This window comes from Pseudophryne corroboree, chromosome 8 (genome assembly GCF_028390025.1).
Source record: "Pseudophryne corroboree isolate aPseCor3 chromosome 8, aPseCor3.hap2, whole genome shotgun sequence".
Taxonomy (NCBI): Eukaryota; Metazoa; Chordata; class Amphibia; order Anura; family Myobatrachidae; genus Pseudophryne; species Pseudophryne corroboree.
Window position 1 is genome coordinate 1,357,790 of NC_086451.1, and position 23,260 is coordinate 1,381,049.

General features: G+C 52.1%; 1 protein-coding gene across 2 annotated transcripts in view; it reads right to left on the bottom strand.

Annotated features, from left to right (window-relative positions):
- Nucleotides 1-23,260, bottom strand: part of SNAPC4 (small nuclear RNA activating complex polypeptide 4) — a 164,652-nt gene that overhangs the window by 127,901 nt on the left and 13,491 nt on the right. For both annotated transcript variants that reach the window (XM_063935815.1, XM_063935816.1), the window contains exons 2-7: nucleotides 17,805-17,936; nucleotides 5,976-6,010; nucleotides 4,867-4,998; nucleotides 4,611-4,736; nucleotides 4,196-4,274; nucleotides 2,903-2,984 (exon numbers count right to left, since the gene is read on the bottom strand). In XM_063935815.1, coding sequence (XP_063791885.1) covers nucleotides 2,903-2,984; nucleotides 4,196-4,274; nucleotides 4,611-4,736; nucleotides 4,867-4,998; nucleotides 5,976-6,010; nucleotides 17,805-17,931 — 581 coding nt within the window. In that variant the 5' untranslated portion in view covers nucleotides 17,932-17,936. The remainder of the gene's footprint in view (nucleotides 1-2,902; nucleotides 2,985-4,195; nucleotides 4,275-4,610; nucleotides 4,737-4,866; nucleotides 4,999-5,975; nucleotides 6,011-17,804; nucleotides 17,937-23,260) is intronic.

Sequence of the window (23,260 nt, forward strand, 5' to 3'; positions counted from 1 at the left end):
CATGTGCGCTGCACTGTGCGATACGTAGGGACAGAGACACTGCTGTACATGTGCGCTGCACTGTGCGATACGTAGGGACAGAGACACTGCTGTACATGTGCGCTGCACTGTGCGATACGTAGGGACAGAGAGACGGCTGTACATGTGCGCTGCACTGTGCGATACGTAGGGACAGAGAGACGGCTGTACATGTGTGCTGCACTGTGCGATACGTAGGGACAGAGACGGCTGTACATGTGCGCTGCACTGTGCGATACGTAGGGACAGAGACGGCGGTACATGTGCGCTGTGCGATACGTAGGGACAGAGACACGGCTGTACATGTGCGCTGCACTGTGCGATACGTAGGGACAGAGAGACGGCTGTACATGTGTGCTGCACTGTGCGATACGTAGGGACACAGACGGCTGTACATGTGCGCTGCACTGTGCGATACGTAGGGACAGAGACGGCGGTACATGTGCGCTGTGCGATACGTAGGGACAGAGACACGGCTGTACATGTGCGCTGCACTGTGCGATACGTAGGGACAGAGACGGCTGTACATGTGCGCTGCACTGTGCGATACGTAGGGACAGAGAGACGGTGGTACACGTGCACTGTGCGATACGTAGGGACAGAGACGGCTGTACATGTGCGCTGCACTGTGCGATACGTAGGGACAGAGACACGGCTGTACATGTGCGCTGCACTGTGCGATACGTAGGGACAGAGAGACGGCTGTACATGTGCGCTGCGCTGTGCGATACGTAGGGACAGAGAGACGGCTGTACATGTGCGCTGTGCGATACGTAGGAATAGATAGATGGCGGTACATGTGCGCTGTGCGATACGTAGGGACAGAGAGACGGCTGTACATGTGCGCTGCACTGTGCGATACGTAGGGACAGAGAGACGGCTGTACATGTGTGCTGCACTGTGCGATACGTAGGGACAGAGACACTGCTGTACATGTGCGCTGCACTGTGCGATACGTAGGGACAGAGACGCTGTACATGTGCGCTGCACTGTGCGATACGTAGGGACAGAGAGACGGCTGTACATGTGCGCTGCACTGTGCGATACGTAGGGACAGAGACGGCTGTACATGTGCGCTGCACTGTGCGATACGTAGGGACACAGACGGCTGTACATGTGCGCTGCACTGTGCGATACGTAGGGACAGAGACACGGCTGTACATGTGCGCTGCACTGTGCGATACGTAGGGACAGAGACGGCTGTACATGTGCGCTGTGCGATAAGTAGGGACAGAGAGACGGTGGTACACGTGCACTGTGCGATACGTAGGGACAGAGAGACGGCTGTACATGTGCGCTGCGCTGTGCGATACGTAGGGACAGAGAGACGGCTGTACATGTGCACTGCACTGTGCGATACGTAGGGACAGAGACACTGCTGTACATGTGCGCTGCGCTGTGCGATACGTGGGGACAGAGAGACGGCTGTACATGTGCACTGCACTGTGCGATACGTAGGGACAGAGACACTGCTGTACATGTGCGCTGCGCTGTGCGATACGTAGGGACAGAGAGACGGTGGTACATGTGCGCTGTGCGATACGTAGGGACAGAGAGACGGCTGTACATGTGCGCTGTGCGATACGTAGGGACAGAGAGACGGCTGTACATGTGCGCTGCGCTGTGCGATACGTAGGGACAGAGAGACGGCTGTACATGTGCACTGCACTGTGCGATACGTAGGGACAGAGACACTGCTGTACATGTGCGCTGCGCTGTGCGATACGTAGGGACAGAGAGACGGTGGTACATGTGCGCTGTGCGATACGTAGGGACAGAGAGACGGCTGTACATGTGCGCTGTGCGATACGTAGGGACAGAGAGACGGCTGTACATGTGCGCTGCGCTGTGCGATACGTAGGGACAGAGAGACGGCTGTACATGTGCACTGCACTGTGCGATACGTAGGGACAGAGACACTGCTGTACATGTGCGCTGCGCTGTGCGATACGTAGGGACAGAGAGACGGTGGTACACGTGCACTGTGCGATACGTAGGGACAGAGACGGCTGTACATGTGCGCTGCACTGTGCGATACGTAGGGACAGAGACACGGCTGTACATGTGCGCTGTGCGATACGTAGGGACAGAGAGACGGCTGTACATGTGCGCTGTGCGATACGTAGGGACAGAGAGACGGCTGTACATGTGCGCTGCGCTGTGCGATACGTAGGGACAGAGAGACGGCTGTACATGTGCACTGCACTGTGCGATACGTAGGGACAGAGACACTGCTGTACATGTGCGCTGCGCTGTGCGATACGTAGGGACAGAGAGACGGTGGTACATGTGCGCTGTGCGATACGTAGGGACAGAGAGACGGCTGTACATGTGCGCTGTGCGATACGTAGGGACAGAGAGACGGCTGTACATGTGCGCTGCGCTGTGCGATACGTAGGGACAGAGAGACGGCTGTACATGTGCACTGCACTGTGCGATACGTAGGGACAGAGACACTGCTGTACATGTGCGCTGCGCTGTGCGATACGTAGGGACAGAGAGACGGCTGTACATGTGCACTGCACTGTGCGATACGTAGGGACAGACACTGCTGTACATGTGCGCTGCGCTGTGCGATACGTAGGGACAGAGAGACGGCTGTACATGTGCGCTGTGCGATACGTAGGAATAGATAGATGGCGGTACATGTGCACTGCACTGTGCGATACGTAGGGACAGAGACACTGCTGTACATGTGCGCTGCGCTGTGCGATACGTAGGGACAGAGAGACGGCTGTACATGTGCGCTGTGCGATACGTAGGAATAGATAGATGGCGGTACATGTGCGCTGTGCGATACGTAGGAATAGATAGATGGCGGTACATGTGCGCTGTGCGATACGTAGGGACAGAGAGACAGTGGTACACATGCGCTGTGACTTACTTTAGAAGTTTGGGCTGGAGCATCCTCTGTAAGGTGCCGCTGACAATGGCCTGTCTCAGCTCAGCGTTATATGACGGGATCCCTGTCACGTACAACAAACACACGACGGTCAGGTCACAGAAGAGCAGATAATGGCGATACAGCTTCTTACACGATAATACTCTCTGCTCCTTCACACGCGGTCACGCAGTACATACAAAGCTTTCCCTATGAACACAGCCTGGCTGACACACACACTATCTTCTCACGTCCCTGACGTGCCCAGCTCACAAGCGTATAAGTGTAAATACTGCCTGGTTCTGCCCAGCGCTGTGTATGATGGAAAATGCATTAGTCCAGGCAAGCTCGTGTCCCCAAATCCCTGCCAATAATCCTCTCATACCATGGGCTGGAGCGGTACCCTGTACCCACTGCACCCACTCACCGCTCCCACTGCACCCACTCACTCACCGCTCCCACTGCACCCACTCACTCACCGCTCCAACTGCACCCAGTCACTGCTCCCACCACTCACTGCTCCCACTCACTCACCGCTCCCACTGCACCCACTCACTCACCGCTCCCACCACACCCACTCACCGCTCTCACTGCACCCACCACACCCACTCACCGCTCTCACTGCACCCACTCACTCACTCCTCCCACATACACCCACTCACTCACCGCTCCCACATACACCCACTCACTCACCGCTCCCACATACACCCACTCACTCACCGCTCCCACATACACCCACTCACTCACCGCTCCCACATACACCCACTCACTCACCGCTCCCACATACACCGCAGAAGCCCACCAATCCCACATACACTGCTGGAGCCCACACATCCCACATACACTACAAGGCCCATACTGAATAGTGAGCGCTCACAACCAAGTATCACAGCCACATCACTGCACCACTACGGGGGGGGGGGGGGGGGGGGCAGCAAGGCTCCGGGGAACCAGTGTGAACGCTGTCAGCCCAGCAAGTGTCAGCAGAAGTACAAGGCATGCTCTATCCTGATAGCCGGGCAGGAACTTCCAATCTCTCTTCCAGTTGAGCAAAATTTAGTTTTCAAACATGTAAAAGTAACGTGTATTTGGAAGCGGTGCCCTGAATCCTCCTTTTCTCCTATCACATATGACAGCAAGTCGCCCTCCGCCCTCCCCAACTTCCTTAGTCTAGCCTATGTACTAAATGTACTTCTGTTTCATAGCACTTGGAGATGTAGGAGCGTGTGTGCAGTCAGTGAGCGAGTGACAGCTGCCAATCAGGATTCCGCCCAGTGGTCACATGACATTACTCACATTTCCTACTGGTGAATTCTGTAAAGGTTTTCACGACGTGAGCGGATCTTTCTATCATCTCCTGATTGGCCGGGGGCCCCTGCAGAGCAACAATCAGAAATGAAGGGTTAATCGCAATCTCTGACACAATTAGCGTGTTCTACGTCTGAGGCCATTTCAAGTCAAAAAGCAAAAACAATAAAAAAATAAAAAGAGCCAATCTAGTGCCTGTGTACTGTGCCCCCCCCTATTTACTATCTTTAGGAGCGGAAGTACCACTATCTCTACATGGCGGAGACTAGGGGATCACGCGTGGCACAGCTTGTTCTAGAACAGGGCGCGTGGCCAGGTACATATTCCACCATACAGACGTTTCACCTAATACACAACACAGGTCACGGTGTAATAATACGATAGAAGCGAGAACCACACGCACCACTCCGCTGAACTTATCCTTAAAATACGGCTTGAAGAAGTGGCCGACGGCCAGGTTGGTGGGGTAGGCTTTTTTGATTCCAGCTCTTTGAGTTTTGCGCCCAGCAAGTTCCCACAGCAGCTGCTCCTGAAATGAGGAGAGAGATCTGATCACGTCTGCTCCGTGCGCTGCCGGTTACATACATGTCAGCCTCATACTAACATCCGCTCAGGAGGCGGGGTCCTAGGGCAGCGCAGCGCAGGCAATGCCTCTATACCTGCTGGTCCTTGTTCTGAGCAATGAGGATTGCCAGCTCCTGCAGCTTCTCCTCTATCACCGCTTGGTAGACCAGGTTCATCTGTAATCCCATCTCCACCGAGTCCCCGCCATCGCCCAGACCGAAATCATCCTGACCAGGAATAAACCGGGGAGTCAGAACATGAGAGGACATGAAGGGGGGGCCACACAAGGTACCGGGAGGGGGGGCCACACAAGGTACCAGGAGGGGGGGCCACACAAGGTACCGGGAGGGGGGGCCACACAAGGTACCGGGAGGGGGGGCCACACAAGGTACCGGGAGGGGGGGCCACACAAGGTACCGGGAGGGGGGGCCACACAAGGTACCGGGAGGGGGGGCCACACAAGGTACCGGGAGGGTGGACAGACATGGCAGGTGGACAGACACGGAGGGTGAGAGGAGCAGGGTCCCCAGCAGCACAGAGTATATCAGGAGATGAGTGATGTGTCAGTGAGGACAGGGCAGCATGTGACAGGGGCAGTGACATGATGTGAGGAGGGGAATGGAGGCAGCAGGAAGCCACAGACTGAGAGTTATATAGTGGGAGGAGCAGGGTCCCCAGCAGCACAGAGTATATCAGGAGATGAGTGATGTGTCAGTGAGGACAGGGCTGCATGTGACAGGGGCAGTGACATGATGTGAGGAGGGGAATGGAGGCAGCAGGAACCACAGACTGAGAGTTATATAGTGGGAGGAGCAGGGTCCCCAGCAGCACAGAGTATATCAGGAGATGAGTGATGTGTCAGTGAGGACAGGGCTGCATGTGACAGGGGCAGTGACATGATGTGAGGAGGGGAATGGAGGCAGCAGGAAGCCACAGACTGAGAGTTATATAGTGGGAGGAGCAGGGTCCCCAGCAGCACAGAGTATATAAGGAGATGAGCGATAGTGAGGACAAGGCTGCATGTGACATGATGTGAGGAGGGGAATGGAGGCAGCAGGAAGCCACAGACTGAGAGTTATATAGTGGGAGGAGCAGTGTCCCCAGCAGTACAGAGTACTTCAGGAGATGAATGATGTGTTATTGAAAATACACTACGCATTTATAATTAAGATGCAAAAATCTGTCTCTGGATAAAACAACTCACTGTTTGGTAATCTCCATATTCCACGTCAAGATCATCTGCAGAAATATGAAGAGTGTTTATTAGATTCACAGGTTTATAAACTGTGGATCTAGCGCAAGACGCAGTAAGTACGTCATCATGTGGTCTTTAGTGATACAGTATATGCACTGAATAAATTGTATAATAAAATAAGATTTTACTTACCGATAAATCTATTTCTCGTAGTCCGTAGTGGATGCTGGGGACTCCGTCAGGACCATGGGGATAGCGGGCTCCGCAGGAGACAGGGCACATCTAAAAAGCCTTTTAGGTCACATGGTGTGTACTGGCTCCTCCCCCTATGACCCTCCTCCAAGCTTCAGTTAGGTACTGTGCCCGGACGAGCGTACACAATAAGGAAGGATCTTGAATCCCGGGTAAGACTCATACCAGCCACACCAATCACACCGTACAACTTGTGATCTGAACCCAGTTAACAGTATGATAACAAAACACGAAGTAGCCTCTAAAAAGATGGCTCACAACAATAGTAATAACCCGATTTTTGTAACAATAACTATGTACAAACATTGCAGACAATCCGCACTTGGGATGGGCGCCCAGCATCCACTACGGACTACGAGAAATAGATTTATCGGTAAGTAAAATCTTATTTTCTCTAACGTCCTAGTGGATGCTGGGGACTCCGTCAGGACCATGGGGATTATACCAAAGCTCCCAAACGGGCGGGAGAGTGCGGATGACTCTGCAGCACCGAATGAGAGAACTCCAGGTCCTCTTTAGCCAGAGTATCAAATTTGTAAAATTTTACAAACGTGTTCTCCCCTGACCACGTAGCTGCTCGGCAAAGTTATAATGCCGAGACTCCTCGGGCAGCCGCCCAGGATGAGGCCACCTTCCTTGTGGAATGGGCATCTACATATTTCGGCTGTGGCAGGCCTGCCACAGAATGTGCAAGCTGAATTGTACTACAAATCTAGCGTGCAATAGACTGCTTAGAAGCAGGAGCACCCAGCTTGTTGGGTGCATACAATATAAACAGCAAGTCAGACTTTCTGACACCAGCCGTCCTAACTATATATATATATATATATATATATATATATATATATATATATATATATATATATATATATATATTTTTAGGGCCCTGACAACGTCTAGTAATTTGGAGTCCTCCAAGTCCCTAGTAGCCGCAGGCACCACAATAGGTTGTTTCAGGTGAAAACGCTGACACCCCTTTAGGAAGAAACTGGAGACGAGACCCAGTTCTGCCCTGTTCAAATGGAAAATTTTTAATATGGGCTTTTGTAAGACAAAGCCGCCCATTCTGACAATCGCCTGGCCGAGGCCAGGGCTAACAACATGGTCACTTTCCATGTGAGATATTGGTCAACAGCATGGTCACTTTCCATGTGAGATATTTCAAATCCACAGATTTGAGCGGTTCAAACCAATATGAATATAAGGAATCCCAACACTATGTTGAGATCTCACGGTGCCCCTAGAGGCACAAAAGAGCTGTATATGCAATACACCCTTTACAATCTGGACTTCAGGAACTGAAGTCAATTCTTTCTGGAAGAAAATCTACAGGGCCGAAATTTAAATCTTAATGAACCCCAATTTGAGGCTCAAAACACTCCTGTTTTCAGGAAGTGTAGAAATCGACCTAGTTGAATTTCCTTCGTGGAGCCTTCCTGGCCTCACCCACGCAACATATTTTCACCACCTGTGGTGATGACGTTGTGCGGTCACCTCCTTCCTGGCTTTGACCAGGGTAGGTATGACCTCTTATGGAATGCCTTTTCCCTTCAGAATCCGGCATTCAACCGCCATGCCGTCACACGCAGCCGCGGTAAGTCTTGGAATATACATGGTACTTGCTGAAGCAAGTCCCTTCTTAACTCCCCAGGCCCTTAGTCCTCTGTGAGCATCTCTTGAAGTTCCGGGTACCAAGTCCCTCTTGGCCAATCCGGAGCCACTAGTATAGTTCATACTCCTCTATGTCTTATAATTCTCAATACCTTGGTTATGAGAAACAGAGGAGGGAACACATACACTGACTGGTACACCCACGGTGTTACCAGAACATCCACAGCTATCGCCTGAAGGTCTCAAGACCTGGCGGAATACCTGTCCCGTTTTTTGTTCGGGCGGGACGCCATCATGTCCACCTTTGGTCTTTGCCAACGGTCCACAATCATGCTGAAAAAACTTCCCTATGAAGTTTCCACTCTCCCGGGTGGAGGTAATGCCTGCTGAGGAAGTCTGCTTCCCAGTCGTCCACTCCCGGAAAGAACACTGCTGACAGTGCTATCACATGATTTTCCGCCTAGCGAAAAATCCTTGCAGTTTTGTCACTGCCCCCCTGCTTCTTGTGCCGCCCTTTCTGTTTACGTGGGCGACTGCCGTGATGTTATCCCACTGGATCAATACCGGCTGACCTTGAAACAGAGGTCTTGCTAAGTTTAGATCATTATAAATTTGCTCTAAGCTTATTTATGCGGAGAGAATTCTCCAGACTTAATCACACTTCCTTGGAAATTTTTTCCCTGTGTGACTGTTCCCCAGCATCTCAGGCTGGCCTCCGTGGTCACCGGCATCCAATCCTGAATGCCGAATCTGCGGCCCTCTAGACGATGAGCACTCTGTAATCACCACAGGAGAGACACCCTTGTCCTTGGATATAGGGTTATCCGCTGATGCATCTGAGGATGCGATCCGGACCATTTGTCCAGCAGATCCCACTGAAGTGTTCTTGCGGGAAATCTGCCGAATGGAATTGCTTCGTAATAAGCCACCATTTTTACCAGGACTCTTGTGCAATGATGCACTGACACTTTTCCTGGTTTTAGGAGGATCCCGATTAGCTCGGATAACTCCCTGGCTTTCTCCACTGGGAGAAACACGTTTTTCTGGACTGTGTCCAGAATCATCCCTAGGAACAGTAGACGTGTCGTCGGAAAAAGCTGCGATTTTGGAATATTTAGAATCCATTCGTGCTGTCGTAGAACTACTTAAGATAGTGCTACTCCGACCTCCAACTGTTCTCTGGACCTTGCCCTTATCAGGAAAGCGTCCATGTTTCTTTTAAGAAAAATCATCATTCCGGCCATTACCTTGGTAAAGACCCGGGGCGCCGTGGACAATCCAAACGGCAGCGTCTGAACTGATAGTGACAGTTCTGTACCAGGAACCTGAAGTACCCTTGGTGAGAAGGGCAAATTTGGACCTGTATGTAAGCGTCCCTGATATCCAGTGACACCATATCGTCCCCTTCTTCCTGGTTCGCTATCACTGCTCCGAGTGACTCCGTCTTGATTTGAACGCTTGTATGTAAGTGTTCAAATATTTCAGATCTCACCGAGCCGGTTGGCTTCAGTACCACAATATAGTGTGGAATACTACCCCCTTCCTTGTTGTAAGAAGGGTACTTTGATTATCACCTGCTGGGAATACAGCCTGTGAATTGTGTGAGGGGGAGACGTCTCGAATTTCCAATGTACACCTGGGATACTACGTGTAGGATCCAGGAGTCCACTTGTGAGTGAGCCCCCTGCGTGCTGAAACTCTTGAGATGACCCCCCCACCGCACCTGAGTCCGCTTGTACGGCCCCAGCGTTATGCTGCGGACTTGGCAGAAGCTGTGGAGGACTTCTGTTCCTGGGAATGGGCTGCTTGCTGCAGTCTTCTTCCCTTTCCTCTACCCCTGGGCAGATATGACTGACCTTTGCCCGCCTGCCCGTATGGGGACGAAAGGACTGAGACTGAAAAGACTGTGTCCTTTTCTGCCAATATGTGACTCGGGGTAACAAAAGGTGGATTTTTCAGCTGTTGCCATGGCCACCAGGTCCGATGGACCGCCCCTTTATACGGCAATACTTCCATGTGCCGTCTGGAATCTGCATCACCTGACCACTGTCGTCTGGCAGATATGGACATCACATTTACTCTTGATGCCAGAATGCAAATATCCCTCTGCGCATCTCGCATATATAGAAATGCATCCTTAAAATGCTCTATAGTCAATATAGTCTAGAGGTGGCGGCGCGTTCAGACGCAGCGGCTGCGAGCTTGCAGAGCCATGGGAGCAGTAGTAGGAGCAGTAGCAGGAGCATCGCTACTTACCATCAGACTCACCCTTTTGTTTGCAACGTGGATCGTGGGCCTGGGGGCTCTGCTGCCGTGTGGTCCATGTGGGATTGTGTACTCGCGGTGGGAGCTGCTTGCGGTCCGTTCCGCCTCTGGTCCCTCTGCTGCATCGCTGTCGCTGGGGGAAGCCGCGTGGGGGATCCTGCGGGCTTCCGGTGTCCTGGTGGCGGGCGGGCGGGCTGGTGCGGCCAGGGGTGTGCGGCCGGCGGGCGCCGGTGTGCGGGCTGGCGGGGACGCTGGCTGGCCTCCGGGCGCTGCTGCTGTGGATGTGGGAGGCGCTGGCCGGCCTCTGAGTGCTGCTGCTGCGGCGGGCTCGCAGGCTAGTTCCGGGGTCAGAGGAGGTGATGGCCCGAGGCATGCTGGGTGCTCCTCTGGTCAGGAGAATTGTGGTGGATCCTGCGGAGGTCTCAGGAGGACCGTGGTTGCTAGGGGCTGGAGGAGGCAAGGAAGCCTGGAATCTGGTCAGCCCGAGCAGCCTGAGCAACAAGACTCTGCCCATGAATGGAGGATGCCTAGTCCCTGGAGGGTATGCAAGCCCAGATGGAAACGCAGACCACGGAGAGAGAGGAAGCAAAAGCGGGGTAAAAGAGCAGGTATTAGGGTAAGACTTTATCTGTGCCCCTATAGACCAGCGCTTCCCAGTTTATTTATGGCAAACGTAAGATCTCTTACGAACAAATTGGATGAGATCCATGTGAGACTGGCAAACAAGTCCCCTTTAAAGACCTGCTCTCTCATGATTTTCACAGAGACATGGCTGAATGACTCTATCCTGGACTCTGTAGTTCAGCTTACAGATAGATCATTATTTAGATCAGACAGAACCATGGAATCTGGGAAAACGCGAGGAGGTGGACTATGTGTATATGTAAATAATAACTGGTGTACTGATGCCAGTCTTGTTGCGACTTTTTGCTCTGTAAATGTGGAATATATGGTGGTAAAGTGTCGACCATTCTATTTGCCAAGAGAATTTTCAGTGGCGTTGGTAATGGCCGTATACATTCCTCCCTCTGCTCATGTAGAATCTGCATTAGATATCTTGCACGCTGCTATAGTTAAACTGGAAACTAAATATGTTGAGGGGGTTCTTTTAGTAGCAGGGGATTTTAATCAGGCTAGATTGAAGGTAGTTTTACCAAAATTCTATCAATATGTTAAAGTCCCTACTAGAGGGGGAAATGTGTTGGACCATGTCTATTGTAATATTAAGGATGCTTATGCGACTTTTAGATATCCCAATATTGGTCATTCTGATCACATGTCCCTATTTTTGGTTCCAGCATACAAAACCGTAGTCCAACGGTTTAGGCCGACTAGTACTAGTATTACAGTTTGGCCTGAGGGGGCAATGCAGAAACTTCAGGATGCTTTGGAATTTACTGATTGGGGGTTGTTCATTGAAGAATCATTGGGGGATGATAATAATGTGAATGTGGACTCCCTTACTTCCATGGTCCTTGGTTATGTGTGTTGTTGCATACAGAGTGTAACAATTAAAAAGTGTGTTCGTACTTACGCAAATGATAAACCATGGATAAATGGTACGGTTCGAACCTTATTAAGTGAGAGAGACAAAGCTTTTAGATCTGGTGACCAAAATGTTTTTAGGGCTGCCCGTCAAAAATTAAAAAAGGGTATAATAGAGGCAAAAAGGGCCTTTTCTGTTAAACTCGAAAGCAAGTTTAAAAATGATAAAGATGCAAAAAGTCTGTGGAAAGGTATTCAAGATATCTCTGACTACAAAGTTAATAAGAACCCCTCTCATAAAGAGGCTGACAGTTCCCTAGGGGAGACATTAAACATATTTTACTCTCGTTTTGATAGCATGGCTGTTTCCCCTGTAGACTGGGATGGGAATCTGGAGAACGCGGAGCCCCTGGTACTGGATGAATTGTCTGTCAGACGGTGCTTTGCCAGTTCTAAATCAGGTAAGGCCCCCGGCCCAGATGGGATTCCGGGAAATGTTATCAAGACATGTGCTGAGCAGTTGGCTGGGATTTTTACTATAATTTTTAACCTTTCTCTTGCCACTTGTCATGTGCCTAAGTGTTTTAAGTCATCTATTATTGTCCCGGTCCCCAAAAATGGTAAGGCCAGTGAGCCAAACGATTACCGACCAATTGCTCTGACATCTCTTATAATGAAGGCCTTTGAAAGATTGGTTATGGGACACATAAAAAAAAGTATCCCAGCCAATCTGGATCCTTTTCAATTTGCATATAAAGCAAATAGGTCGACAGATGACGCTGCTATCACCTTGATTCATCGTGTGGCTACCCATCTAGAATCCACATGTTCCTCTGCGAGAATTTTGTTCGTGGATTACAGTTCGGCATTTAATACAGTAATCCCAACATCATTAGTGTTTAAATTATCTGAGTTGGGATTGAATAACTTTGTATGTAGATGGATCTTGGATTTCTTGACTAACAGGCCCCAATCTGTTAGATTGTACAATTCCCTGTCAAGCGAACTTGTAATCAGTACAGGGGTGCCTCAGGGTTGTGTACTGAGTCCCCTGCTGTACTCTCTGTTTACCTATGATTGCCATTCAAATTCGGAGTCAGTTCACATTATTAAATTTGCCGATGATATCGCAGTCGTAGGTTTAATAAGTAAGGACGATGAGTCAGAATATAGATCTGAGGTCGCTAGGTTAGAAGCTTGGAGTCAAACTAATCACTTAATTTTAAATGTAAAAAAAACAAAAGAAATGATTGTAGATTTTAGGAAAATTCATATGCAGCCTTCTTGTCCCCTAGTCGTAAATAACCAGGTTGTGGAGACAGTTGAGTCCTTTAAATTCCTGGGTATTAACATCTCCAATGACCTGTCTTGGGGTATCCATACACGATGTGTTGTTAAAAAATCTCAACAACGCCTGTTTTTATTGAGGAAAATGCGCATGGCAGGGATACGTAAGGAGATTTTAGTAAACTTTTATTCAGCAATTTTAGAGAGTGTCCTCACATACGGAATTATAGTATGGTTTGGAAACTGTACTGCTATAGAACGTAAGTCCCTTCAGAGAGTGGTTAAAACTGCAAGTAGAGTAATTGGAGTCAGCCTGCCCTGTATTCAGGATATATATGAAAAAAGGCTCCTCACTAAGGTGAAAAGTATTCTGGGAGATCTATCTCATCCAAATGGGGGGATGTTTTCTGTGTTGCCATCTAATAGGCGTTACCGTTCTATTCTTTGTCGGACAAACCGGTTAAGGGGTAGTTTTTTCCCAAAAGCAATAAACATGTTAAACCAGATAGGACCGAGATAAATTGACAATTGGGAATGTCTTGGGTTTAGGAGTGCTCTCTTCGTTCTGTTCTTATGGTCTCTGTATATGCTTGCTTTTTAGTTTCGTTGATTGTTCATTGAACTATTGATGACAATAAAGTATTATTATTATTATTATTATTATTATTATTAAAATCTTGTCCCTGTCAAGGGTATCAAAATTTTCAGTCAGGAAATCCGACCAAGCCCCCTCAGCGCTGCACATCCAGGCTGAGGCGATTGCTGGTCGTAGTATAACACCAGTATGTGTGTATATACTGTTATGATATTTTTCCAGCTTCCTATCAGCTGGCTCCTTGAGGGCGGCCGTATCTGGAAACGGTAACGCCATGTTTTTATAAGCGTGTGAGCGCCTTATCCACCCTAAGGTGTGTTTTCCAACTCGCCCTTACTTTTGGCGGGAAAGGGTATACCGCCCATAACTTTCTATCGGAGGAACCCCACGTATCATCACACACTTCATTTAATTTATCTGATTCAGGCAAAACTACAAGTAGTTTATTCCCACCCTACAAAATACCCTTATTTGTGGTACTTGTGGTATCAGAAATATGTAACACCTCCTTCATTGCCCTTAACATGTAACTTGTGGCCCTAAAGGAAAAATACGTTTGTTTCTTCACCGTCGACACTGGGGTCAGTGTCCGTGTCAGTGTCTGTTGACCGACTGAGGTAATTGGGCGTTTTTACAAGCCCCTGACGGTGTCGGAGACGCCTGGACCGATACTAATTTGTCCGCCGGCTGTCTCATGTCGTCAACCGGCTTGCAGCGTGTTGACATTATGACGTAATTCCATAAGTAAGCCATCCATTCCGGTGTCGACTCCCTAGAGAGTGACATCACCATTACAGGCAATTTGCTCCGTCTCCTCACCAACATTTTCCTCATACATGTCGACACACACGTACCGACCTACAGCACACACACAGGGAATGCTCTGATAGAGGACAGGACCCACTAGCCCTTTGGGGAGACAGAGGGAGAGTTTGCCAGCACACACCAAAAGCGCTATAATGTATATAACAACCCTAGAAGGTGTTGTTTCTATATATGCGCTCTTAATATATATATATATATCGCCAATTTACGCCCCCCTTCTCTTTAACCCTGTTTCTGTAGTGCAGTGCAGGGGAGAGTGGGAGCCTTCCTCACCAGCGGAGCTGGGCAGGAAAATGGCGCCTGTGTGCTGAGGAGAATAAGCTCCGCCCCTTTCTCGGCGGGCTTTTCCTCCCGGTTTCTTTAATACTGGCCTGGGTTAAAATACATACATATAGCCTTAATGGCTATATGTGGTGTATTTCTTTTGCCAAATTAGGTATTTATATTGCTGCCCAGGGCGCCCCCAGCAGCGCCCTGCACCCTCCGTGACCGTGTCAGTGAGCCTGTGAGACAACAATGGCGCACAGCTGCAGTGCTGTGCGCTACCTCTATGAAGACTGAGAAGCCTTCTGCCGCCTGTCACCGGACCTCCGTCTCCGCCGTCTTCAGCGTCTGTAAGGGGGATCGGCGGCGCGGCTCCGGGACGAACCCCAGGCTGACCTGTGTTCCGACTCCCTCTGGAGCTCAGTGTCCAGTAGCCTAAGACTTCAATCCTCCTGCACGCAGGTGAGTTGCAAGTCTCTCCCCTAAGTCCCACGTTGCAGTGATCCTGTCGCCAGCAGGAATCACTGATTAGTTTAAACCTAAAAAAGACTTTTCTAAACAGCTCTATAAGAGAGCCATCCAGGTTGCACCCTACTCGGACGGGCACAGAAACCTAACTGAAGCTTGGAGGAGGGTCATAGGGGGAGGAGCCAGTACACACCATGTGACCTAAAAGGCTTTTTAGATGTGCCCTGTCTCCTGCGGAGCCCGCTATCCCCATGGTCCTGACGGAGTCCCCAGCATCCACTAGGACGTTAGAGAAAAATAATTTTTCTTCACTTACACTGAATTTACACTATTTTCTGTAGTAACAAGAACAGATTTGGTAATAATAATTTTTTTGTATGGATCCTTAAACTCTCTGCACATTAAAGTTCTTCTGAGAGAGCGCGCGAGGATTTGAGCAGAGGTGTCCGGGCACCTGCTCTACATGTACCCTGTATTATATTTACTCAGCCGGCAGAACAACGGTGAAACGTGCGTCACTCCTCTGCCAGTACAGGAATAATACCATTTATTACCCTGCAGGACAACCATGGACCGCTCCTGCTAAGACGATTACACTATGCTAGAGCATTGCAAGTGTAATTGTCTTTATAACGATTATTGCTGCACTGTCAGTATTACACCACAGTATACCTTTATTTTCATGGCATCACTCATTTACGTAGTGCTGTATAAAGAATATATGCCATTCACTGCCGTCCCTGCCCCACGTGTGCTTACAATCTAAAGTCCCCTAACAAGAGCGCACACGCACGCACACACGTGTTCATTACTGCCCGGATCCAATTATCTTATCAGTATGTGTGGGAGAAAACCGGACACCAACAGGACAGGTATGCAGTGAGAACATACAGACTCCACACATATAGCGCAATGCCCAGAACTGAACCCATGGCCTCAGTGCTGGAAGGCGTAATGCTAACCACTACGCCATCTGTGTTAAATTGTCTGAAATAAGGAAAGTGAAGTGGGATAGTTCCTGTTATTGCGGTATCACTGGAGTAGGAATGTCTGTATGGAAGGACAGCGTCACCTAGCAGCGTTTCTATGGGTTATGGGACTCGTACACTGACACCCCAACACCCTGATTACCTGCAGGACGTCTCCAGGCGAGCGTCCGCTGAACCAGACGTTATCCTACCAGTACTCTACAACGCTTCTAGTGCCTCAGGAATCTGGTCAGGATCTTTGCGTTCGAGATCCCGGCAGATGGAATACAGACAGTGATCGCAATGCCCGAGATCCCGAATGTTAAGTATGCCGGGATTCCTGAGCGGTAACTCGTCGGGAGGAGCTTAGATTTAGGCTGGGGGGGGGGGGGGGTTAGGCTGCAGGGAATGGGGGTAAGGGTTAGGCAACTCCGGGGAGGGTAAAGGTTAGGTTGCGGGGAAGGGCAAAGGTTAGGTTGCGGGGGGAGGGTAAAGGTTACGATGAGGAGAGTTAGGGTACAGGTGAGGGGAGGGTAAGGGTTAGGCTGCAGGAAATGGGGGTAAGGGTTAGGCACCTCCGTAGAGGGTAAAGATTAGGTTGTGGGGGAGGGTAAAGGTTGGGATGAGTAGAGTTAGGGTATAGGTGAGGGGAGGGGTTAGGCTGCAGGGAATGGGGAGGGTAAAGGTTAGGTTGCGGGGCAGGGTAAAGGTTAGGTTGCGGGGCAGGGTAAAGGTTAGGATGAGTAGAGTTAGGGTACAGGTGAGGGGAGGGGTTAGGCTGCAGGGAATGGGAAGGGTAAAGGTTAGGTTGCAGGGGAGGGTAAAGGTTAGGTTGAGGAGAGTTAGGGTACAGGTGAAGGGAGGGGTTAGGCTGCAGGGAATGGGGGTAATAGGGAGGGTAATGGTTAGGTTGCGGGAGAGTGTAAAGGTTAGGTTGAGGAGAGTTAGGGTACAGGTGAGGGGAGGGGTTAGGCTGCAGGGAATGGGGAGGGTAAAGGTTGGGTTGCGGGGGAGGGTAAAGGTTAGTTTGAGGAGAGTTAGGGTACAGGTAAGGGGAGGGGTTAGGCTGCAGGGAATAGTGAGGATAAAGGTTAGGTTGCGGGGGAGGGTAAAGGTTAGGTTGAGGAGAGTTAGGGTACAGGTGAGGTGAGGGGTTAGGCTGCAGGGAATGGGGGTAATAGGGAGGGTAAAGGTTAGGTTGAGGAGAGTTAGGGTACAGGTGAGGGGAGGGGTTAGGCTGCAGGGAATAGGGAGGGTAAAGGTTAGGTTGCGGGGGAGGGTAAAGGTTAGGTTGAGGAGAGTTAGGGTACAGGTGAGGGGAGGAGTTAGGTTGCAGGGAATGGGGGTAATGGGAAGGGTAAAGGTTAGGTTGCGGGGGAGGGTAAAGGTAAGGGGAGGGGTTAGGCTGATGGGGGGGGGGGGGGATCAGGGTCAGGGAGGTCAGGGATCAGGGGTTGTATTCTTACCTAGTAGGTGTCAGGATCCTGAACGTTGGGATGTGTGTGATGTCGGTATTCTGACTGCCGGGACCCCGATACCATCCCCTCCCCCACACCGTCAGGCTGGGAGTAAACCCCTGAATGTAGTTTGATGATGGTGGGAGAAGGTCTGATATATTCTTTGAGCAATGCTTTCCTCATGCTACCACGCTCCCCATCTCTGCGCCTCTGCGCCCGGGGTCCGGTCCTCTCTATCATTATGTTACAGTAGTGACGGGAATAACGGGGGTGAGGGGCAGGTGACAGGGCACACACAGATCCGCTGTATAACACGTGGCACAGCGCTGTACATTACACACGGCTATAGTAATCCACTCACCATCATCGGAGCAGTCACTTGCCTCGGCCTCCTCACACGTGGCAGCACTGGGACCCAAACTTCTCTCCAGTGCCTCAATCTGCCTCTGGATCTTCTCCCGCTCCGCCTCTATGTCTACGGTAGCCATGTTCTCTGCAGACAGGAACAGGTCACTCAGTGGCTGCATGCCTCATGCCTCACACCCAGGACACACAGTGGCTGCACGCCTCACCCCCAGGACCCTCGGAGGCTGCACGCCTCACACACAGGACCCTCAGTGGCTGCACGCCTCATACCCAGGACACACAGTGGCTGCACGCCTCACACCCAGGAACCTCAGTGGCTGCACACCTCATACCTCACACAGAGGACCCTCAGTGGCTGCACACCTCATACCTCACACACAGGACCCTCGCACACCTCATACCTCCCACACAGGACCCTCAGTGGATTCATACCTCACACACAGGACCCTCGCACACCTCATACCTCCCACACAACTCATACCTCCCACACAGGACCCTCGCACAACTCATACCTCCCACACAGGACCCTCGCACAACTCATACCTCCCACACAGGACCCTCGCACAACTCATACCTCCCACATAGGACCCTCGCACACCTCATACCTCCCACACAGGACCCTCAGTGGATTCATACCTCACACACAGGACCCTCGCACACCTCATACCTCCCACACAACTCATACCTCCCACACAGGACCCTCGCACAACTCATACCTCCCACACAGGACCCTCGCACAACTCATACCTCCCACACAGGACCCTCGCACAACTCATACCTCCCACATAGGACCCTCGCACACCTCATACCTCCCACACAGGACCCTCAGTGGATTCATACCTCACACACAGGACCCTCGCACACCTCATACCTCACACACCAGACCCTCAGTGGCTGCACACCTCATACCTCACACACAGGACCCTCAGTGGATGCACACCTCATACCTCACACAAGACCCTCGCACACCTCATACCTCACACACAGGACCGTCGCACACATCATACCTCACACACAGGACCCTCGCACACCTCATACCTCACACACAGGACCATCAGTGGCTGCACGCCTCACACCCAAGACCCTCGGTGGCTGCACACCTCATACACAGGACCCTCAGTGGCTGCACACCTCATACCTCACACACAGGACCCTCGCACATCTCATACACAGTACCCACAGTGGCTGCACACCTCATACTGCCCACACAGGACCCTCGCACACCTCATACCTCACATACAGGACACTAGCACACATCATACCTCACACACAGGACCCTCAGTGACTGCACGCCTCACACCCAAGACCCTCGGTGGCTGCACACCTCATACCTCACACACAGGACCCTCAGTGGCTGCACACCTCATACCTCACACACAGGACCCTCAGTGGATGCACATCTCATACCTCACACACAGGACCCACAGTAGCTGCACACCTCATACCTCACACACAGGACCCTCGCACACCTCATACCTCACACACAGGACCCTCAGTAGCTGCACACCTCAAACCTCACACACAGGACCCTCGCACCCTCATACCTCCCACACAGGACCCTCAGTGGATTCATACCTCACACACAGGACCCTCGCACACCTCATACACAGTACCCTCAGTGGCTGCACACCTCATACCTCCCACACAGGACCCTCGCACACCTCATACCTCACACACAGGACCCTCGCACACCTCATACCTCACACACAGGACCCTCAGTGGCTGCACGCCTCACACCCAAGACACTCGGTGGCTGCACACCTCATACCTCACACACAGGACCCTCAGTAGCTGCACACCTCATACCTCACACAAGACCCTCGCACACCTCATACCTCACACACAGGACCGTCGCACACCTCATACCTCACACACAGGACCCTCGCACACCTCATACCTCACACACACAGGACCCTCAGTGGCTGCACGCCTCACACCCAAGACCCTCGGTGGCTGCACACCTCATACCTCACACACAGGATCCTTAGTGGCTGCACGCTTCACACCCAGGACCCTCAGTGGCTGCACACCTCGTACCTCACACACAGGACCCTCAGTGGCTGCACGCGACACACCCAGGACCCTCAGTGGCTGCACACCTCACACCCAGGACCCTCATACACCTCATACCTCACCCTCAGTGGCTGCACAACTCACACACAAGACCCTCAGTGGCTGCACACCTCATACCTCACACACCTCATACCTCACACACAGGACCCTCACACACCTCATACCTCACACACAGGACCCTCGCACACCTCATACCTCACACACAGGACCCTCGCACACCTCATACCTCACACACAGGACCCTCGCACACCTCACACACACACACACACACACAGGACCCTCGCACACCTCATACCTCACACACACACACAGGACCCTCGCACACCTCATACCTCACACACACACAGGACCCTCGCACACCTCATACCTCACACACACACACACACACAGGACCCCCGCACACCTCATACCTCACACACACACACACAGGACCCTCGCACACCTCATACCTCACACACAGGACCCTCGCACACCTCATACCTCACACACACACACACAGGACCCTCGCACACCTCATACCTCACACACAGGACCCTCGCACACCTCATACCTCACACACACACACAGGACCCTCGCACACCTCATACCTCACACACACACAGGACCCTCGCACACCTCATACCTCACACACACAGGACCCTCGCACACCTCATACCTCACACAGGACCCTCGCACACCTCATACCTCACACACAGGACCCTCGCACACCTCATACCTCACACACACAGGACCCTCGCACACCTCATACCTCACACACACAGGACCCTCGCACACCTCATACCTCACACAGGACCCTCGCACACCTCATACCTCACACACAGGACCCTCAGTGGCTGCACGCCTCACACCCAAGACTCTCGGTGGCTGCATACCTCATACACAGGACCCTCAGTGGCTGCACACCTCATACCTCACACACAGGACCCTCAGTGGCTGCACACCTCACACCCAAGACCCTCAGTGGCTGCACACCTCATACCTCACACACAGGACCCTCAGTGGCTGCACACCTCATACCTCACACACAGGACCCTCAGTGGCTGCACACCTCATACCTCACACACAGGACCCTCAGTGGATGCACATCTCATACCTCACACACAGGACCCTCAGTAGCTGCACACCTCAAAACCTCACACACAGGACCCTCGCATACCTCATACCTCCCATACAGGACCCTCAGTGGATTCATACCTCACACACACAGGACCGTCGCACACCTCATACCTCACACACAGGACCCTCAGTGGCTGCACGCCTCACACAGGACCCTCAGTGGCTGCACAACTCACACACAGGACCCTCAGTGGCTGCACACCTCATACCTCACACACCTCATACCTCACACACAGGACCCTCGCACACCTCATACCTCACACACAGGACCCTCGCACACCTCATACCTCACACACAGGACCCTCGCACACCTCATACCTCACACACACACACACACACACACACACACACACACACACAGGACCCTCGCACACCTCATACCTCACACACACACACACAGGACCCTCGCACACCTCATACCTCACACACAGGACCCTCGCACACCTCATACCTCACACACACACACACACACACACACAGGACCCCCGCACACCTCATACCTCACACACACACACACACACACACACACACAGGACCCTCGCACACCTCATACCTCACACACACAGGACCCTCGCACACCTCATACCTCACACACACACACAGGACCCTCGCACACCTCATACCTCACACACACACAGGACCCTCGCACACCTCATACCTCACACACACACACACACAGGACCCTCGCACACCTCACACACACAGGACCCTCGCACACCTCATACCTCACACACACACACAGGACCCTCGCACACCTCATACCTCACACACACACAGGACCCTCGCACACCTCATACCTCACACACACAGGACCCTCGCACACCTCATACCTCACACACAGGACCCTCGCACACCTCATACCTCACACACACAGGACCCTCGCACACCTCATACCTCACACACACAGGACCCTCGCACACCTCATACCTCACACACACAGGACCCTCGCACACCTCATACCTCACACACACAGGACCCTCGCACACCTCATACCTCACACAGGACCCTCGCACACCTCATACCTCACACACAGGACCCTCAGTGGCTGCACGCCTCACACCCAAGACTCTCGGTGGCTGCATACCTCATACACAGGACCCTCAGTGGCTGCACACCTCATACCTCACACACAGGACCCTCAGTGGCTGCACACCTCATACCTCACACACAGGACCCTCAGTGGATGCACATCTCATACCTCACACACAGGACCCTCAGTAGCTGCACACCTCAAAACCTCACACACAGGACCCTCGCACACCTCATACCTCCCACACAGGACCCTCAGTGGATTCATACCTCACACACAGGACCGTCGCACACCTCATACCTCACACACAGGACCCTCGCACACCTCACACACACAGGACCCTCGCACACCTCATACCTCACACACAGGACCCTCAGTGGCTGCACGCCTCACACCCAAGACTCTCGGTGGCTGCATACCTTATACACAGGACCCTCAGTGGCTGCACGCTTCCCACCCAGGACCCTCGGAGGCTGCAAACCTCACACAAGAGGACCCTCAGTGGCTGCACACCTCATACCTCACACACAGGACCCTCAGTGGCTGCACGCCTCATACCTCACACCCAGGACCCTCAGTGGCTGCACGCCTCACACCCACGACCTTTACACACCTCATACCTCACACAGGACCCTCGCACACCTCATACTTCACACACAGGACCCTCAGTGGCTGCACGCCTCACACAGGACCCTCAGTGGCTGCACAACTCACACACAGGACCCTCAGTGGCTGCACACCTCATACCTCACACACAGGACCCTCAGTGGCTGCACGCCTCACACACAGGACCCTCAGTGGCTGCACGCCTCACACACCAGACTCTCAGTGGCTGCACGCCTCACACACCAGACTCTCAGTGGCTGCACGCCTCACACACAAGACCCTCAGTGGCTGCACACCTCATACCTCACACACAGGACCCTCAGTGGCTGCACGCCTCACACACCAGACTCTCAGTGGCTGCACGCCTCACACACAAGACCCTCAGTGGCTGCACGCCTCACACACAGGCAACTCAGTGGCTGCACACCTCATACCTCACACACAGGACCCTCGCACACCTCACACCCAGGACCCTCAGTGGCTGCACACCTCATACCTCACACACAGGACCCTCGCACACCTCACACACTGGACCCTTGCACACCTCACACACAGGACTCTTGCACACCTCACACACAGGACCCTCAGTGGCTGCACACCTCATACCCCACACACAGGACCCTCAG